The following is a 22298-nucleotide window of genomic DNA, read 5'->3' as shown; positions in this document are numbered from 1 at the left end:
GTTAAGCACCACATTTGGAAAAACAACTCTCACTGTCAGTTAGGAGCAACATAAATCTGAAAATCCAAACATTTGGCAGCATATATACTCCTCCTCACCAGCCTTTATCAAGGCATCCCACAGTCACATGCAGGGTAAAGCAACCTTCAACATCTTCCTTTCGGGAACAACCACTTAAAATTATAGCAAAATACGGCAAATTACTTCTATGGACAACAAGTCAAGAAGAAGTGTCAAGGCATTTCAGCATACAGCAAAGTTTGCACTTTCTTCTCTGTACTAAAGAAAAAATAGGTCATTATTTTTATTAGCCTGCAACATGTAGATTTTCATTAAAATAATTCATAAATAATGTTCTTCACACTATTCTTGAAAAAAAAACCCCAAACAAAAAGACCAACCCCCCCCAATACTATGCTGCTTTGTAAAAATAATTTGCCAGTCATTACTCTTGACCATGTTTCTCTTTGTAGTTTAGTTGCTGCAGGACTCCCTTTTCCAGTCCTTCCGTGCCTCTGTCCAACCACAAACTTTGTTTAATCATTTTGTGGATTGTGCATTTCTTTCTTAAAAGCCCACTGCATTTCTCAACCAAATATTTACACTTTCAACAATATCACAGTAAGTTGCAAGGCAGTATTTTAATAACAGGATGCAGCATTTATCCACAGACAATATCCCTAAGATCACCTCACAACATCTTCTAGGTTAAAAATTAAGCATAACAATGTTCATCATGCATATTTCAACATTTTCAGTTAAGTAACTGATAAAACTGTTAAATTGTTTTTGTGCATGGATGACAGGAGCATACACCAAAGAACCTGTTTCTCATCTCATTCCATGCATGGCTGGTAGCAAGCAGACACTAAATGACAAAACTAAAAAATTTGATCAATATGGTGGAAACTGCACATGAAGTTTAACTAGCTGATCACATGCATGAATAATTGGTATCTTTTTCTTTCTCTAGTCAGGCGCTGTTACAGAATTGAAATATCTTTCTTACCTTCTGAAAAAAGTCTTCCCCACTTTTCCCTTTGCCCTCTGCAGCAGCTGTAAAACAGAAGTGGGATCTGGTTACTAAACACACAGGAGACAATTTGCAGGCTTACATATAGAAATTCTCAGTGAGTACATGCTACTGTAAAATAACAACTCTGGGTATTTTTCTCATGCAATAAACATTTGTCAACAGCTGACTAACACCCAGATTAACGTTTTACAAGTCACTTGCCAAGGACAGAGTCTGAGCCCTTTGTATTTGGGTACTCGAGCTCTAACCCACTGATAGATATTTTAGTTACAAATACACATGGTCTAAGTGTAACAATTTAGTCACACTGCATGCTTAGCCCTGCAATTCTACCAACAGCAGGATCAAAAGAAACCTAGGAGAGCAAAAGATTTTCTGTATCAAGTATCACATTATTCAGTGATCTCAAGACCACAACCTGGATTATCTCCCACTTGTATTTAAACCCGTAACTGCAAGTTTAGTTAATGCAAATTATTGCACTTAAAATGATACAAGTGTTTGCACATAGCATATGCTGTAGTTTATCTGTGTGGAACTAGCAGGCAGTTCAGAACACAGTAGCTCAAACTGATTACAAAGAGGATAATTTCCTTTTCCCTGGAGAAAGGGATGCCTTCAAAAACAACTCCAAGGGTGGAGAAGAGTTTCCTGAATGGTAGAGGATTACTGGAGCAACTTTGTATTTCCCATGTACAAAACAGACCCCTCGAGCTCATCCCATCACCCTGGCTTCAAAGCTATGTTTAAACTACTCAGTTCTGCCCTCCTCCTCCAATTACACAACCAATTCCAGGCTCTTAAGGAACTGTTAACTCAGCTAATGCAATGTGATAGCAGAATGCAAGCGAGCAGATACAGGCTGGGGGCATGGGATGACTTCTACCCCAGAGGAAGAAGTGCCACTACATTTGAAATAAGCTTCTCAAAACCTCAATAACAACACTTAAATACCACAGAGAAGAGCTCACTAGCAAGTTTTATCTAATACAGTTCAGAAGTTCATGATTCAGCTCCAGTGCAGCCAGAACAGAGGCAGCAAATGAAGCCTGTCAAGCATTCATCCTGCTGCAGAGCAACTCCAGACTCCCCAGTTCCACAAGTCTGAGAAAAAAAGCTCTCCCCACCTTCAAAACGCATAGGTGCCTGCATGAGAAAAGCAAAGTGATTCATATTCACCAGAACAAGGTTTTCTGGGAGCAGAGAAAACAACTGGGGAAGGTTTATTTTCCAGATTTACAAGCTACTGATACTAGCAGAAAAACACAACTTCCTTGAAGCAGCCCCTTGATAGGTGCACGTTGCTTGACTTGTTTTCCATTAACTCAGGAATACATAGGAAATGCTTTTGGGAAGGGAGGAGCAACACCACTCTGTTTCAAGTGGAACATGGGACCAACATGCTTTTAATCAGAGGGTACCCGAGATAAATTGGAGATGAGAATGTGACAGATGTGTGGCTGAAGCTGCAGTTTTGAGAAGAGACAGATTTTGTTCCAGCTGCAAATGCATAATTTCCAAACTGAACACAAACAAGAGATGGCTTAAGATAATAGCAGTGATGCTCTGCAGGGCATTAGAGTAGAATGCTGACAAAGAGGATTCCAAGCTTTTTATTGTAGGTTTATTTTTAATATGAATCATTCTGGTGACCTGATTTACAGCTTGGCCCCACCAACAACTGATGGCACAACAGACAGAAACCAGCAAGCACGGACAAAGTGGGAAAGAAGACACAATGAAAACATCCCAAAATGGGTTCACAGGAAAAAAAACCCCACAACAGTAGAGACAATAGGAAAATTGGAGCAGATGGCACTTTATAAAAACCTTTAGTTGGTAACTAGAAGGTTCAGTTGTTCCAACACATTATAAAGATAGGGTCTTCCATTAGAGCTTTTCAGCACATAAGGTGCTTTATGATAATCCATTTGTCAGGTCTTGTGATAGCTGTGAAATGGCAGGGCAGACTGTATGGTGGTTTTTGGAAAGACACTGAAGTTGAAGGTCTGTACCTGAGAACAGCTCTTCACATGTTAAGAGATACTGTTGGAATTTGTCACTTCATGTCCAAGACGCAGCACTATTTAATCCAGGAAGAGGTATGCCTCTGATCATACCTCATTTTTCTATATTAAGGTGATCTAGTCATTACCATCTCCATTATGCATTTAATTAATAAGGGAAAGATGCTCAGAACTGTGGCTTAAAATATTTTGTTACACTTAGAATGATATATTTCACTATAAAAGAGAAAAAAGGCCTAAAAACTTGAAGACAAACTACATGAAACAATGTATTATGCTTCTTTTGAGACTAGCTATTTTCCAGCTATTGTCTCCCTTTTCCCTCCTTCCTCATATCATATAATTCTTTGTACCAATAATCTACTTACTCTTTCATTTTACTTCCTAAATTTCCTCTGGTTTTTATGAGGAGCAATTGCAGTTAAAGAAAATTCAATTCTACTAGCAGTTTATGAATTTTGTGATGCTACCCACCATTATCTACATTTCCATGTATGTTTACTCCCAAACTAAGTACCTATGTTTAAGAAAGCTTCCAACATGTGTCTGAAATATTTATGATTGATGTGAAATTATCTTCAAGCCTTTCTGCTCTCTAAAGTAGATAAAGGCAGTCTTGAAAATTCTGAAAAGAGTAGGAATAGCCAAAACCAAAGGCAAACCAATAGCCAAAACCAAAACCAAGGGCAAATTTATCCATTTCTCTTATAACTGAAAGGCTAAACAGATTTTGTTACAGCAAGACAAACCCAGCATCTTTTGCAGGGAAATGAGCAAGAGAAGCATTCCAGAGTTACGAAATTTATGCAAAAGCCATTAAAATGCAAATCATTTACAGTGTTCTCTACAAGCAGATGCAATTTAGTAAGGCATTGAGGTTTACCTCAAATCAGATAAACGGAGATAAAAGCAAACTTGAATTCGTGTTTAGGAAAAAAAATCTCCCAGGTCATCACATGCCAAGATCATATTTTCTAAACAAATCTTGAGAGTATTAACCCCGACTCTCAAAATAAACCTCAGCTTTGAAATATCATATTAAGAAGCTCACGGTATTTACATCTGACAATGCACTCTGGCAAATTATTTTTGTAATCTTAGTAATAATAATTAGATTTTCAAACCATGCTTTATCCAGAATAGCAGGAAGTTTTCAAGTTATCAAACACCACAGACAACAAGCCTTTTGTGGGAGGCTGAGGGGGCCAGCAGTGCTGTACCTGAGCTGCATGGAAGGTACAATAGAGCCCATCTCTACTAAACTTGAAATAAGCTTTCAGATTTTAATGAACAAAGTTCCACATTTTCTGAAATTACAGAATTCAAAATACCACACCAGTAAAAAACAACATAAACAAGTGACATTATTGCCTGGCACGTGCCATAGGAGACCACTCCACCCTTCTGCCAGTGGTCCCTGTCCCCAAAGCAGGTTTGAGAGCAATCACAAAGCAAATGCTAATTAATCCAGCTGTACCTGACTTCTCACTGACAAACTGCTTCATTTCTGCCAACTCAGGAAATACTGTTTTCTTAGAAAACAGTATTTACTTTATGGTATTGAATAATCACTTAACCAACCCTCAGAAAAACTAGGATTACTTTTACACAAGGTGCCTACATTGGTTTCAGAAATACAGATGAAACCTATGTAAATGTGCATAACAAGCATTTTATATTTTAAGCTATACTCTGTTTATTGTAATTTCTTCCATACCATGAAATATTTTATATTAGATTTTTGCTTTTCAAGACATATTGGATTGCTGAGGTTCCATCCAATACAAATATGAAACAGTTGAAACAGGTGTTAACTGTTATGGTACCCAAGAAGTGCACCATTTGTCTACTCAATCACCAAATCATAAAAAGGCCCAATTGTAATTTCCAGGTTCACATGGAAAAAATGAATTTGAGCTTTCACTTCTAATGTTATTTCAGTTATTAAAAAAGTTATTACAATGCAGGTCATATTTTACAGGAAGGGAACCCAAGAAACACTGATTAAGTGTTTAAATGAATTACTGTAACTTTGCTGATCTCACACATCAGTTTTGTGTCTTATTTTCCAAAGTCTCGAAGTTATCAAAAACCCAGGGTAACAGTGTGACCGAGTTGGGGACTTTGCCTTTACATTGATTAGTGTCCGAACTTTCTCCTCAGTCTGCATTCAAAGACTACATTTTTAAGAGAACAAAAAACCATGTTCTGCTCTTCAGCTCTCAACTATGCTGAAAAAAAAACCATTCCTTGCATCAAAATCCTCTTTAACATGAGAGATAACCAGATATTATTTTCATTGTATCAAGACAAATCAACTTCACAGGATTTCAAGAAGCTGCAGAATAATACAGGTAAGAAGGTAAGTGCTCAATTCTCCTTTACCTTTCCCATCCATTGCATGAGAAAGACTTCACAACACTTATGTCAAGAGTATCCTCATGTTTAGATTTGAGGTTTTTTTTCTCAAACTGCCACAGAAACATGCTAGCTACCTAAGAATGTTGATTTTTATTTACTCCTAACTTTTTAAATGGAATGGACAGTTATTTATTGAAAGCCTGAGCTATTTCTCCAAAGTGACCAAGCTGCTGTCATACACAAAGAAACCAAACCAAAAACTTGTTTCATTGAACCAGAAACCACCTGATAAAGAGATTCTGTTTTCCTGTGCACCAAGTCAGACACTAACCCACACATGCTCTGAAAGCTTGCTTATATCAAGCCAAGATAAAGAATTCCACCCCCATGACCAGAGTTAAGCCAAATTGCTGAAAATATGCCTTTAGGAATAAAAAGATAGAGCGTACATTGTTAAAGAAAAAAATCTGACCTTAAATTGAATTTGCTGAAATCCAAACAAAACAATTTTCCATTTTTCTTGTAATTGCAAAGCCAGTCTCACTTCCAGTTTTCAGCTTAGGAACTAAAAAGTCTCAGAGACAACTCAACTAAAATATACAGTCTGGCAAGAGAAGTAACAAGGCTTAAACAAGCAAGAAATCTGCATGAAAAATCCAAATATATGTTAATTGACTTTGCAATAAGGTAATGTATTCTTTTTACTTTATTAATGATAACAAACTTCATAAAATAACCTGTTACACATAGCAATCTTATTATTTTGGAGTCTTATTTGGCTTCATGGAGTTTTCCAGACTTGATGAATGAAAATCAGACATTCAAATGTTGTTAAACTTATATACAGAGCAATCTTCAGGTTTTGAGGATGTTCACTATAGACAGGTCAGAGTCAACTGACGGTACCAGCAACAGAGACTGAACAAAGGGGGAAATGCTCCAAAATCCTTGAGAAATTACTTGAGAAACATTGAAATTCTTGAGAAACATTCAACAAAAGAGAAAAACGCAAACTATACCTGTCCATACAGCATGCTGACAAAAAAAGTAACGACAAAATCAGAACATACATGGTATCTGGAATATTACAGAAACTATCCACTGTCCGTATTTTGTGACAAAAGGACTCTTGGGCTGAGGGTGAAAGTATCACTTTTTGTTAAGAAGTCAGATAAATTGTAGAAATCCAAACAAAACCATCCATGCTACAAACTTAAAATGTCTATAAGGGAGCATTCTTCCTCTGTTAGAGCAGCCAAGGAAGAACTGGAAGAATTTCAGCATGCTCAGTAAATGACAATAAGTAGCCTGTCAAATATCTGGACAGTTTTGGGTGGGCTCCAGTGCATCTCCTCCTGTTAGCAGGAACTCAATACACAACTGCTGAGCTATGCACAGCAAGCCCAGCTGTGCTCCAGCATCTGACAGACCAAACCAGTGCTGGGAACTAAGCAGGCTGAGTCTGGGGTGCTTTTCCCTGCTGCTGAAATACAGGGTCAATGAGCCCCCTTGGCCATCCAGGCTCCACAGGCTCTTTTGGGACTCTGCCAGCTGGAGGAGGCTCCCTGGATCAAGGCTGGCACCATCAGAATGTGACTGTAAACACAGACAGGTGACACATCCATCATCTTCATTCTCCCCTTAACACTAGTCATATTCACTTAGCAGAATATTAACTCTTCAACTCCCCTGAATTCTGAATTAAAATTAAATCACTGATACTAAAATTAAGATTGTGGACAAATAACTAAAACCAGAACTCAGGAAGCTTCGCCCACCATTTGTGATGAATAAAAGGAACAGCACCACAGAGAAAAAGAAAAAGCTTAAAATAAACTACACTTGCTTCCACTAGCTCTGCATGCATTAGCAAGAAAGAATGCAAGGAAAAAAAACCAACACACATACTCTGATGACCAAAAGGACATTGATTTTCAACAAGTACTCCTAGAGATTTCCTCATAATATTAGTAGGGACCTGACAGATTTAGTGACTGAAAGCTAAGGGGAAAAACAAATCGAAAGGGGAAAAAAAGGAAAAAAATAATTGGGTTGTTCAGAAAGCAACTTGCCTTGTCCATTCCACCATCAATATTTTTCGAGTTGCATAACTCCAAAACTCTATCTCTAAAACCAATAATTTAATACATAACAACTGTAAATTTAAGATATCTAACAGATTTTTTTCATTTGGCAAAACAAATTTATCCCTAGGGAAAAGAAATGTCTTGCCAAGATTCTGCATAGAAATAAGTCAGCTTATTTATTTTCTGAGACAAGCCACAGCTTGAAGGCAGGCAGTGAAGCTGGGGTTCCTTGGTGGAAATCTCTCCTTCCAGAGGCACACATGGGTGCAGCTCATGCCCAGTGCCTGGTGGAGCACAGTGAGGCATTGAGGAATTAATGAGGATAATGAAGTGACTGCTCTGCCTCCTGCCAGCCCCTCCAGAACAAAGCCAGGGAAACTGAGGAGCTGTCAGCGCTGTATTACCTGATTAAAATTGCTCTGCTGGCTGCCACTTGCTCACTGTTAGAGCCACAAATGCTCCATCATCCCTCTGACTGGGTAAAATATTCCTGGAAGTCTCCTACATCACCCTTCAGATGCACCCAAGGACTTTTGCTGTTTCCTACAGAAGATTTGCCAGCTGATGCCTCCAAACAGATTTTCAAAGCCCTACTGAAGCCTTCATCCCCATGACTGACAGAGAGTAAATCAATGACCCTGCTTCTGGGATCAGCAGAGGGCTTCTTGGAAATTGCTTAACTAACAAAATTCAACTGAAGTCAACAAGAAAACAACTTCACTTAGGATTTCCTCAAAGTGTAAGCAGTCTGAAATGAACACAAGTTTTCCATTTCAAGTTTGTAACCACTTTAATGGTACTTTGAAAGGAGAATATCCAAGCAAACACTGCACCCAGCTGACAGGTTGGGGGAAAGAAGATGAGAATTCCAAGGAAGAAAGCTTACTGATTTTTCATCAAATAATGCCACTACTACCCTCAGATTTTAAATTACAACCTATATTTTTCTTCAATTTTAATCAACAGATGAAGATGGCTTTTTGACACCTCAATAACAGCCAAGTTGAACACCCTATCAATAGGTCCTCTTAAGACAGAAAACTTCCATCTGTGCTACTGATAATCACTTTTTTAACAAATGAGCCTATCAAAAGGTGAATTATGAGACAGCTCTGTTAAGATCCATTGCTATGAGCATGAGTGAAATCTGATTGAAACCTTACATTAAGTACATTGAAGCACTACAGCTCCCCCAGTCCTGAGAAAAACATCTTTGAAATACTACTGGAGGCAGTAATAAAAAGGGAAGAGAACCATTCTATGACTTTCATGTTTATAAAGCATTTTTGCTGCCTATATATACAAAAATAAAGCATCTGTGACCTCAGTCTTCCTTTGCTCTTTGCCAAGCAGCTCCCTGAGAGATGCGAAGTGGAATCAGTCACATCCAAAAAGCATCACCTATACTGAGATGTGTAAAGGAAAAGTGATGTGGTTTAGCTTCCATTATTTTCATCAAGGAGTCAGTTAATTGCCTCCCTACCTTCAAACAGGCCTTTCAGCATTTCCATTTTCCATTTTGAACTCTGTATCCAAAATGATAGGCTGGCCAGAGAAAAAATTCACATTGTATTAATTTGTTCTGAATCCTTTGTAGTGAAGAACTGACAGCAGCAGTGCGCAGCCAGCCATGAGAGCACTCTCCCACTTCAAACACAGCTTAGATGTTATCAATTCCCTGACCTGTTACCCAAAGAGAGGCAGTTCTGGAGGAGACAGCTGGAGATGGGCAGCTCCAACAGCTGCCAGAAAATCTCACCAACTCACCATATCACACCACACTGCTGTCATAAAATACTTCTCTGCACAGCAAGAAAAATTATGAATATTTTTGCCAGCAACTCACTTGTCCATCACTCCAGGCCTCCTGTCTGACCCAAGGGAAGAGACCACAACACTGTGACAGGATGAAGCCATTCCAGCCCTTCTCCCACCTTGCCTGCCTCAGCTGACACCCCATTATTTTTAGTGCATGAGCTGCCATGCACATAACCTGCTCTAAATATGGGGGCTGTGGTTCCCCAGGAAAGTATTTAAAATAAAAATATGGAAGACAAGGACCCAGGGTGCAGCATTTTGCCCTTTCCATTCAGTGTGGCCACTGTAAACACTGCAAAGGGACAGGACAGCTGAGTGAGCTGCCCCTGTGCTGTCACCTGGAAATGGGCCAAAACATTCATGGGAGGGCAGGAGAAATAAGACATGTCAAGTTTGTCATTCTTCTAAAAAGCTCTGCAGTGGGACTGCCTTGAGTCTCTGGATGAGACAGCTCAAAAAAAAAAATCCTTTGAGTGCCTCAGGAGGCAGAACCTCCTTGCTGCCAGTACCTGACAGATCCAACTCTGCCCCAAGCCAGAGTATCCATTTAACAGGGCTTGATGTTTACAGCAGGAAAGAAAATCATCATATCAGCAGTGCCCCAGGGGCTGACTGAGGATACCTGCCAAACACAAAAGCTCTGCTCTCAGCAGATTGATGGCTGGGGATATTCTCTCTGTTTGTTTAGCATTCAACTTTCCCTCAATGCTCAAGCACTTTTCCTGTCAGGTATGAGTACAGACACTGCATGATTCACTGCATGGGAGGGGAGAATGCAGCAAGGCTGTAAAAAAATGAGAAACAAAAACCCTACAGATTTGGATAAAAATGTACACAATATTTTTCTGATGGTCCTGCTTGTTATGAGTCATTCACAGATGTGGAGTTCAAGGAGAGAAGCCAAGATTAAGTCAAAGACAAAGCTTTATACAGGAAACCAGTTTAAGTCTGTTGCAATGCAGGTTAGACACTGAGCTCCAAGGCCTTTTCCAACAGTAAGGAGACACTGCCTGTATCTGGGCCCATTATGCTGAACAAGATTCTGGAATACATTTGACAGGACAAAAAACTCCCATTATTTGGAATTACAAAGTCTCCTGCTTTTCTAAAATTCAACCAACTCCACACTCTCCAGCTTCCTGGATGAAATTGGAATATTTGGAGAACAAAACAAGAGTTTCCTTTTTCTGTCCAAACCCCATCACTCTTCATTTCTGTCTCTATCAGAAGACAAAACCCAACACATCAATTTTTAAATGACACATATTTTGAACCCTTTTCTAGGCATCTGCTCTCCTGTTCCTGCACATCCATACAGCTGGTAACACTTGCAAATCCACACACCCAGGCTGCTTGGCATCTCCTTTTCCCTTAACCTGAGAATTTTGAATGCCTGCTGTCTTCTATTTTGCATTCATCAGTTTCAGAAAATACTGATTGCCTTGGATGTAAATTCTTCCCCAGACAAAAATCCAGTTCAGGCTTCTTGCTATATTTTAATTCCAGTTTCTAAGGCATGTGGCAATAGAGGAATTCTAGCAGAGGGCTGTTCAGTTCAGGGTAAAATTGAGAGTCACTCTTGTACACTAAATTTGTAATATGTTAGACTACTGACAGTACTACTGAAGCAGTGCCCACTTGACATCAGCTGTTACCTTGAGCATTTGCAAACAGTAAATTGGATCTTTTTGGCATCTTTTACTCCCTCTAAATGAAAAACACCAGTTTAAATACACGTACAGAAAAATGTAAACCCACTTAAACACTTCATGAGAAGGATAACTGAGCTATAAACCAGCATTAAGTAGCAAAGGACGAAAAGTTTAAAAAGCCAAGAAGAAAAGCATAAGATAAACAAATGTAAGTAAGTGCAGGCATAAGCACTGGGGCAAGGCCCCAATGCATTCAGTTAATTAAAAAAAAAAAATCACACACAACCCCACTTTCAGGAATACATCCTATGTCTCAATACATAGCTTTAAAGACAGGAAAAAGAGTGCCAGTTTACTCTTGGATACCATCATAATCCACGAAACATTTGAAGAAGGCAAGTTCATCAGTTTGACCCAAGAGCCAAAACAATTTATTCAAGTAACATCACTGAGGAAATTGCAAAGAGAGAGTGGGATGGATCCCCCCAAAGGGTGGAAGCAGAGGAAGTAAATTCACCCATCCATCCACTCCAGAGCTGTGTATCACCACAAAAATGTGCACCAACTTGTCACCCATTGTTCCATGCACTTGTTAGGCATGAAATCCAAATTATGTATCAGCACAAAAATACAGTGATGAAAGTTACTTTGCCAAACTCAAGTTTACTCACAATACCAAGATCTTTCTGCCTTTAAGAAACTAAGGAAATGAAGTAATTGTTTAGGTAAGAAGATCAAAGCACAACAGAAGTCTAGACCCTTCTGGTAAAGGTGAACATGTCTTATTTTCACAGCTGGTTTTATGTCCACATTTTCATCATCTACATGAATTTTTCTTATGAACAGTTCTCATATTAAAAAACACAACTGGTATATACAGCTGGCAAAGCATTAAATTATTCCATTTATGTGCATGCATGTAAACAAAAACATACACATTCACAGTGAACCAAGAATGTCAAGCTGTATAATTAGGATTTCTAGACACAGTTTACAGTAAGATAAAAGCCTGCACTGGTTTAGATTACAGTGGTAAAATTTGGCCAGAAGCTTGGCATCCATACCAGCTCCAATCATGCCACATTAGATGTGGACTGCATAAGGTGTTAAGAATAATTAGTTTTTAATTTAGAATTGTGGACTGTTTAGCAAAAAAGAAGACAACTACCTTAAGAAAAGCAAGAGCCTTCTGATTTTAGGGTGTTACACAAAAATAAATTAAACCAATTATGTTAGTTTTTATCTCCTAAGTGAAATTACTCCACCTGGGAAATCCTACCTGCTTTTTCACTGAGGCAGTACTACACATATAAACAGTTCAGGACTGAGACTTAGCAGATGAATGTATGCAGAAAAACACTGCTCTAAGCTGGCACCAGGAGAAAGACCCTTCTGGGCAAAAAGAGTCAAATCCACAGGAAATTCTGCACTTCTACTGGTTGCACTTTTTTTTATTACCAGAGTTTTTCAAACTAAATCGTCTTCTAGAAGAAGTTTGCTAAAGGGTAGCACATCCTTGTGAAATTCAGATAGACAATAATGACATTCTTTCACCATCTATTCCTCAATTTTCACCCATAACTACAGAAAACCTTTAACAGTTTTCTCTACAGTGGAAGAGGAGCTGAATAGCTGAGGATAAATCATGCTAATACTGTATTTAGTTTGTCATATACTTTCCTTGAGAAAACCTGAGCATTCTTGCCAAACTATGGGTAAGGTGCCATAGACAAGTGGAATTTCAAGCCACACAAGCAAGCAGCAAAGTCACAGATTCATTCCAGTTTCATGGAGAAGTGCTCTACACCCCAAAGAATGCACCACGGCTCAAGTATTACACAACTGAGCTCAGGCTGTGTATGAGAGTCAAGGCAAAGAAACCACAAATCAGTCACCTAAAGGTTAAAATAAACCCAAACCAAAATCTTATCTGGCAGAACACACAGTGATATTTATTCAAATACCTCAATGCTACTGAGATTTGTCCCTCAAAGATCCCAAAGCTCTTTGTGAAATTGAACACAGACATGCTGGAAGCACTCATCACTAAAGGCTACACACAGAGAGAGGCTTTAACTGCCCCTTCACCTTAAAGCACTGATCTAGGCTGTCAGCCCTCTTCACAGGGCGACTCCTCCCAAATTTGGACTTATCTCAAAAAAAAAATTAGTCAAGGATGCAAATTTTGCAGTACTTAAATAAAAATAAATTACAGAGATAAAGATTATGAACAACTTTATAGCTCAGCTGTCAAATCCTGTATGTATTTTCAGGCCGTGCTTTCATATAACACACTCAAGTTGATTTTTCTTGGTTTCCAAGCTGTGTCTTCTGGCGACAGGGCAGATGTATAGAAATGCAAAGCTCTCTCCACCCAAAGGCTCTGAAGAGATGAGTCTTTAGAAATCCAGCTGGATTACCCACTGGATTCCTTGTGATTGCCACCTCCTAGAGGCAAGGTCCTGCTACAGCGTAGCTGAGACTCTCCGAAAGGACTGCAAATTCCTGGCAACACCTTTGAGCTGCTACACTTGTGAGGCAAGAGGAATCTTCATTTGCACTTTTCAGTCCTCAGGAAGCAATCCCACAGAGGGGTGAAACCCCCAGCAGAGGCCAGGACTGCTCAAACCTATCCCAACACTGCTGTGGGCATCAGACTAACCCTAAATAAACACCACTGGGGAGTGTGTGCCCTAAGAATTGAAAGCCAGCCTTTGTGGGCTGCTGAACCCTTTATTCAAACGTTATGAAACCAAGAAAGACTGGGCAGGAAGCACAGAGCTGAAGTTATGTTGCCTACACAAACAGGCCCAAAATATGCTCCTCAAATCCTAAGATTCCTTTCTTCTCAAGCACAAGCAAATCACTGACTCCAGTGTACAACCTCAAAGACCTGCATCTGGCCCCCTGCTATCTAATTTGTATTTTTATGGACTCAAAGCTATTTCTACAACTGCTGTTTACAAGAAATATATAAGTCAGGAAAACTTTACAAAGCTGCATTTACACAACCTTGTGATACAGTGCAGGAAATGCTTAAACTAAATTAATGACCACAAGTAAACAAGAAAGCATTGTTTTGTGGTTAGACAACTGTAATTCTGAGTTACACAACTCATTTATCTAGAAACCTTGACTATTTCTGATATTAAATTCCCCTTTTTTATGTTAAAGACTCAGGAAAGTTCTATTTAGAAGAGCTGATACAATACAAAACCCCTTAACTCCATGCAAAATAAACTGGAAAGAAACTTGTAAACTTAAAGGATATAAAATGTCAAGTGTGGGGAAGTGAAAAATTAAAACAAAGAATGTGCAATTTCTGCCAAAATCTAGAAAAACAAACAATAACAAGTAAGGAACTAATATTTGGCCCACTTCTGCCTCCAGTTACTGCGTGGGGGCTTTAGCTGAAGAAATACCATATTTTTGCAAACAAAAAGAGGCTTAAGTAGCAAGATGTTAGTGCAGCTGATTAAATGCAGTGCTGCTTTCAGGACTCTTTTACCATTTTTGCTCAACATTACCCAATTTGAATCTTTTCCATAAAAGTTTATGTCAATTTTTTTTCCTGCATTACGTCAACAAGTGTCTCCTTTTCCAGTAACAAACACAAAACCAATTCCTTATCACCAAACACAGAATGACATGACCACCTATTCATAAAAACCACTATGGGCTGAGCATTGTGTAACATCCCTCAACATGTTGCACTCGCAAAATATCCCAGTTTTTATAAATATTGCCCATGTGTTTCATGCTTTCATAAAGCTTTTGCCAAAACACTCACTTTTTAAGTGACATGGAAAGCTTAGTAATGTGGAAGGAATGTCAGTGAACCTAAGAGAAAAATCAAGTCTACTTTCAAACCTTGCTACTTTCCCTCTTACCTGGCAACTGGTGTTCTTTGGAGTAACCATAATTAACCAACATAATTAATGCACACATCCAGATCTGCTGAGGCTGAGCTGACATGGTACACTCAGCAATTTTATTATATCTTTTATAATCAAGGTATGTCACTCTCAGGACTTGACAGTGAATAAAACCAAAACCACAGCCAGTTTTTGGACAAAAAAATCTTAGCAGAGTGCCATCTGATAATTAGATAATGGTTAGATTGCTATGGTAGCAGATAAGTTAGCCTGGAAACCACAGGAAAGCTTTTACTAAAGAGTGATAAGGTTCTTTTCAAAAAGACCAAGAAATAAGTAGTATAAAACATCAACTTATGTATCAAAGAAGGTGGGCAAAAGGAAAAATACTATCCAAAGGTCTTTAACATAAGCACAGGCAAGAGCTATACACAGGGAACACTAGAAGGGATTGCTCTTGAGGATAATTCTAGCTAGGAATGATAAAGACAGCCATTATAGGAAAAAGAGCTCTTTTATTTATTTATGGAGCCACGTTTGCTCCAGAGAAATCCCTAACTGTGTGTGACTCATATGATGTAAAGCACAAGCAGGCACATACATTAAGGTACTTCCAGTTCAGCTCTACAAACAGGGTATATTTAATTTACAATAACCACATCTGTGTGCTGGCATGTGGGAAACAAGGACGCCGTGCAAACGTGTGATTTTTAACTCAAACAACAGCTTTGTTTCCAACAGGCAAGGGGGCTTTGAACTGCAAACCTTCCTATGGAAATACAGTCCACTTGAGAGCAGGGGGAAGTAGCTCAAAGTCAGCATTCCCAGACATAAATAAGCATGTACTGGGGTCAGCTTTCTGCAAAAGAAATAAGTTACCCATCAATAAAAAAAAAAAAGAATATTTGTGTGCTTGCAATACTCATCAGTAGTTTCTGCAACCAAAAACGAACCACGTGAGTGCTTTATGTTCAACAGAATTAACAATAAACCAAGCCTCAAGCAGAGTAAAAACATAATGGCACTGGTGCCACTTGACAGCCAAGGGGATCTTAGCTTTGTATTTCAGTGAAAAACAATCACCACCCTGGAGCACAGATTGGTCAATGCCCCTTATGTCCCACATTTGGCTACTGTTTCCAGTAAACACCAGCTAGTAGCTCATTTAAAAAACAAATAAAGCATCCAACAAAGTCCTAAGAAGTCAGTCCTAGGAAGTCCCAGTTAAGAAACATTAAAAAGATTGCTTTAGGTTTGTATTCTCTATCAAAATGTGTAATAGGAGTAGATGATGAACAATGAATAGCAGGAACAAACCAACCCCAATAAAAATCACACAGTTTATGTAGGAACTGAACACGTTGTAACTCAGCCTCACTTTCTCTCTGATGACTATTTCAAGGCATGTAATTTTACAACACCAAATTGCAATGCATGCATGCAAGTATCACAATCACAGAAAAACCTGTCATTTTCCAAGTCCTCCATCACTTCCTCAAAGCTTGATCAAGCCCTCAGGAAAGAAATCTTTCACATATTGAGTGAGATTTAGAAGTCTTGGAAATTCTCTAAGTTAACTTGTAAGTTTTTAAAAAAAATAAATATATATAAAACAAACTCAAAATAATATCTAATGCCTCTTCCTCTTTAAATTTAACAAAAAACCTCTCCACGGAACAGTCTCTTTAACTGTGTTGTTCTCAGTGTATTGAGCCTCTGACATTTATTTCAGCTTTTTTTAATCACACAGATCAACTCAGGATCCAAAAAGCCAAGTCAGCAGTCCCACAGGTTTTCAAGAACTATGCAAAGCCTGGAATAATGCTGAATAAGCCAAAAAGCCATCCAGGAGAAAAATAAAAACAAAGCTGTACCACCAGCTGAAAACAGAAAATTTAAGGCTAAGTATTTTACTCAAAATTGCCAACCCCACAATTATTTTCCGGAGAAAGGAATAGATAGATCATGGAGCCCTTGAACATGAAAATGCCTGCTACTAAGGAATAGAAAAGTTAAAAAAGCCATGCAGCAAGCTCTGCTTTAAAAAAAATTGTCCACAAAAGATTCCAAACATTCTTCTTCCATTACAATTATATAGATTTCAAGATGTTCCACAACGTGAACCAAAGCTTTGTGCAGTGCAAAGCAGCCAACAGTAAAATTACATTTTTCCTGCAGTTAAAATGGATTAGCTTTAAAACCAAGCAGAAAAGGAAAAAAAGGGAGGACTTGCTGCTCTAGTTCCTCTGCTGAATGTTTGGAAAGTTCATGTTTCGGGAGTTTTAAAGCAGAGCAAACTGCACTGGAAGAGGAAGGAGGTTAAACACTACTTTATACTGGTAGAGTCAGGGATCTTAAATCACAAATGCATTGAGAAAGGGTCAGAATGAGTCCCCACAGAGAGACCTGCAGCTGTGCTCAGCCCTGCTGTCCCACAGCACACACAAACACCAGCAGGGAAAATGGGCTTTTCCAGCCCAGGAAAATCCTCCCCACAGTGACAGCATCCACTCCGAATAAAGTGCATTATGCCTCCTGCAGAAAAATGGCAAACACAGCCCTGCCCACACATGATAAGTATTAGGCAAAGCCTCCTACTATTGACTTTACTTAACTGGGTCTTCCTAGAGTTGCAATTAATCCCTAGGAATTTTCCAAGATCCTAACTTTGCAGAGACTGTGGGTCATTTTTATACCAAGCCTGTTTTTGCAGCTGAAAAAAGTCCATACACTCAGAGAAATGCAAGCCCAAGATTCAAACATCACCTCCTGATACTGAAATCCAAATATTCTAAAAAACCATAAAACTATAAATACATAGACCTTATTTACTCTAAAGACAATACAGATCATCAATAGCACTTAATCATGAGCTCAAAAATAATACAGAAGTCACAACTGCATATAGTTTATTGCATAGATGAAATAGTACAAGCATGACCCATCAGATGTGGCTCCAATCTTCACAATTCAAGCTGTTCTTGAGATAAACATGACAGTATTGTGCTTCCTACTGTGCCAACAGTGACTTTATCCCTTAATTTATGCTTCTTCCTTCATGTTGTTTTTTTTTTTACCAGAGCTATTTCAATTATTTGAGCTGTTCCTTTAAAAAAGAATTTGGCTATTGTTTGGCTTTTTTTTTTGGCACATTACTAAAAACAATGAGGCATTGCATACAATTAGCACTAATTAAGTGGTATGGAGATCAGTAGATTGCTCTGTAAGGGCCAGCATGTAAATTTATAAATTATTCTTGTGGAAGAAAGGGCATTGTAACAGCCAGAAGTTACAGTCAAAAAGCTCACTAGACTCTGAAAGTCTCTGCCTATCTCAACCATAATTATAAAGAAAAAACCAAACCCAAACCATCTAGAATTAACAGAGGTGAAAGTCTGGAGGGTGTACTCCACTTCTGGAGTTCATAAACCATTATTATTAAGACTGCCAAAAAAAGCAACGTTTCCTGTTTGCATTTTTTTTCTGTTTTGATTTTGGTTGAATTTGGGTATTCTGTTACAGCTCAACTGGATTTCACCATAAAATACTTTTCAGCTCTTTAAGTTGCTACCCTGAAATCATGAGACTGCTTGGCTACCACAAACCCACAGCCTTGGCAAAACCCATTTGCAGAAATTGATACAAATCTTCTCTGCAACCTAAAGAAAAACAACCACCAAATTTAAGGTGTCAGAAGTAAAAAATTGTTTTAGAAAAGAAAAGCAAATAAACTTCTGTTGCCTAAGCTGTCATAGTTAAATGTTAACCAGCTCTCACTGTGCCTCCATGGAGCCCACTTGCCCACAGATCAGAGAGGTTTCTCCAGGAAAGGAAACAATTCTTCCATTGCTGAAGAAACAGCACCAGGGAGCTGAGACAGCCCAAGCACCAGTCCCCAAGGTGTTCAGTCCACTTCAATCTCTATATTGCAGTAATTAACCAGTTCCTGCCAGAAACATCCCAAACCAGTCTGCATTTGAGCAACAGGAGCTGACCTGGGTTCCACCTGCAGCAGTAACCACCACTTACAGCAGAACAAACTAGTGTCAGTAGAGCGCATTAAAAAAATTGAATTAAGAATTATTGAACTTACCAGAAAAGGTGCTTTCCTCCTAAATACCCTCTTCACCTCTACTTCTGTCCTTAAAAATGTTGAGATACTCTCCCTCCAAATTCAATGAGGTTTAAATCATGGACTACTTCAAAGGAGAAATTGACTTTGTATTTCTGAAGTAAAAAAAATACAGCCCAAGAGCAGAATGTTTGAGAAGAAATCACTTGGGAATCACAAGAGACCACAAAGATAATTATATTTTATAATCAGAGAACCATGTTTTCACTTAGGCTGGTGTTAAACCTTTTTATGGGATATAAAATTACTCAGACCTTACTAAGTGCACATTCTTACTCCTTTGATTATTAAATGGGGGAAGAAAGGTTAAATTACAACAAAATGCTAAATACAAAGGACCTTCAAGTGTTTCAGAATGAGCAGCCCCATCTATAAGTTTCCCATTACCTTCACACTACCAGGTAAAATTGACCTACTTTACAAATACGTATATTCCTCCAATCACTTTTTAATCATTTGCAAGTAATTAAGATGAGTAAAACAGCACAACAGCAATCCCTTACAAAATGACTACACTTCTCAAGTCTACTGTTATCCAGAAGATTGCAAAAACTCTTTTATGGCTGTGGCTCTTCTCTTCAGAAAAATACAAATCCATGCTGGCCAGCAGCTCCACACCATGGTCCTCCAGGTCACATCTTTAATGTGGAAGCCAACATGCACTGCAGCATCTTTGACTTTGCCTTACTGCAGCAAACAAAATGCACCCAAATACCAAACATCCCAACCATTCCATTCCAGTGAAGCAGGCCTGATGAGCCAGAGTAGCTGATTGGGACACACATCACACAGAAAGAGCCCATCCTGGGTAGGGACATGGCAAAGCACCTACACCAAAGCCTACACCCAAATGCAATGTTCACCAATGATCTGTACTCTATCTGACAGGGTGGTTAGGAGAGGATGGAAGAAGGCTGTGTCCATCCAGGCCTGCAGGCTCCCAGCTCTCCCTGCCTGCCCCTGGCCTGCTCTTACTCCCATGAAGAGGAGCAGCCCAGAGTCTGGGTACCAGGTGCAGAAAGGCTGAACGTGCTCCAAGTGATCTCGATCCATCAGGCTGCTGGGAGGGAGCAGAACAGAGCTGCTGAGTGGTTCCTCCTCCTCTCCTCCCAGAAAACACTTCAAACAGGAGGAGAGCAGGAGAGAGGCTGAACAGAAGCCCTGAGCAGCTCCTCTCCCGGCAGCGTGCCTGGCTGCCGTGCAATGTATGGGGAGATCCTTCCTGTGCTCATCCAAAGCTACTGGACTCGAATAATCCTCTTAGTCACGTCTCCCTTCGCCTCCTGGGCCCTGAGGTTTCCCACTCTGAAGTTTGCTATCTGTCTGGAAGTCCTGGCTGTGCTGCCCTGCTCTCTGTGCTGCGGCCAGCCTGCAGGGGCAGCTGTGTCACTCTTTCCTTTCGCTGCTCCCACGCCTCGCTCACTCCTGCCCTGGCCAGACCCTGAACTGCTCACTTGGAGGATGAACATTCCTCCAACTCACGCAATGCAGAAAGCAGGAGCACAGAGACAGACACCAAAGGCAGCCTCAGGCAGCACAGAGCTGTAGCACAAAGCTGACAGCACTTAATTCTTTAACACGTTATTAAAACCAGTCTCAAATCTTCTGCTGGCGGTTCAAGCCTGGAGGGAAGGCAGTGCCAACAGAAGCTCTGCAGTGATACAGGAGAGACACCCAATGAAAAGATTCTTGTAAATATGCAGCTGCTATCCTCTAAGGAAAAAAAGGGTATTAGCATTTTACTTTTTAATTGATTTGCATTATATTCTCAAGTCAAAACACTAGGAACCCTCAGCTCTGTACACAAACACAGAACGCATAATTCCAATGACATATAAACCAATTTAAAAAAACTTCAGTCAAAGGAATATGAGACTTGGTGTCCCTTTTTCAGGATGAGTAAGCACACCCATGGGTGAGAAGCACATCCATAGAATGGTGAAATATTAAATTAAATTAAATGGTCTCTGTAAAGGTACAATTCATCTGTTGTCTAAGTTTCCATCTTTCAGGTGATAAATATCTAAAACTATACATAAAATCCAGCAGAATAATCTTCTAGCACTCACTTCCCCCAAACATTTACAAGAACACAGAATATAAAGTTTTGTAAATGTTTAAATACACACACAACTTTGCAATACCCTACTCTTTTTTTTCCACAGCTTAAATGATTCCTCATGTCTCAAACACTGGAATGACTTTTTTTATTTCTGCCAAGTCTCTGAACAATCTAAAGATGTCACTGAAGACCACTTAAAGTAAAAAACCTGAGTGCTGCTAAGCAACCCAAAAAACATTATTACATGTTCAATTGTTTAGTGCATTGAAAAATTTCACACATATTGAAAGTCCATGTATTCTGTACTCTAATGATGGTAATGTCTTCCACACAGAGGAAGGAAAGAAAATTCTGCAGAATATGTTCTTATTTCAAAAAGGAATTGCTTAAAAAGAACTAAAGATTTGATCAAATTTATTCACTGTTTCTGCACATGGGACAGATTAGAAACAGATTCTCTCTTATCCACTATTTTATACACACTCCGGAAGCAAATTTACTAAGCAAAAACAGCACTTGTGTTTGTTTAACTAAAAAACTAAAGACATACCAAGATTCTTTTCCACTATATAAAACAATATTTAAAAAATGTATTCCACATCCAGACTCTTTAAATCATTGCTATTTTAACTGCTCCAGCTGCATATAAACAAAGGCCATGTAATGTAATTTAATATTTCACCGCTCTATAGCACTTCTCACCCATGGATGTGCTTAGACATCCTGAGAAAGGGACACCAAGTCTCATACTCCTTCAATGAAAAGGATTTCCATATCCCAGCAAGGGTGACACGCAAATGTATCCTTCATTTCATAAATTACATGTGTGTTTTTCCACTTAAATGTAGAGTAAGTATTACACACACAGAAACATGGTTTTAAAGACAGGTGATTTTAAACCCTTTCTGTTCAGCACATCTTTCACTCATCATGGCTCTGTACCACAGTGCAATGTTCTGCACAAGAACTGCTTTACAACAAAGCTCCTGGTTTAATGACTCTGCATCCCAATTTATACACCCTCAAGGAACACAATCTCATCATAAAGAACGTGAGGAATATCTTCAGAAGACATCAATGTAACTAAACATAAAGCTGTTTCACTGCATCCCTTATAATGACCTTAATATTTATTTTGGAATTATGAATTTCATTTTTCCATCCCTCAAGATGCTTGGTTTTAAGTTACCAATCTTGTATATTCAACAGCCATAAATTTATTACAAGCACAGAACAGGACAGAGCCAA

At 39.0% G+C, this 22298-nt stretch overlaps 1 protein-coding gene across 1 annotated transcript in view; it reads right to left on the bottom strand.

Moving 5' to 3' along the window:
* The window catches only part of BICC1 (BicC family RNA binding protein 1), an 89841-nt gene that overhangs the window by 55924 nt on the left and 11619 nt on the right, over positions 1 to 22298 (bottom strand). The window contains exon 2 of the mRNA XM_064716848.1: positions 1010 to 1056. Within this exon, the coding sequence (XP_064572918.1) occupies positions 1010 to 1056 (47 nt within the window). The remainder of the gene's footprint in view (positions 1 to 1009; positions 1057 to 22298) is intronic.

The sequence above is a fragment of the Zonotrichia leucophrys genome, chromosome 6 (genome assembly GCF_028769735.1).
Source record: "Zonotrichia leucophrys gambelii isolate GWCS_2022_RI chromosome 6, RI_Zleu_2.0, whole genome shotgun sequence".
Lineage (NCBI taxonomy): Eukaryota > Metazoa > Chordata > Aves > Passeriformes > Passerellidae > Zonotrichia > Zonotrichia leucophrys.
This window is presented reverse-complemented; position numbering and strand designations above follow the sequence as displayed.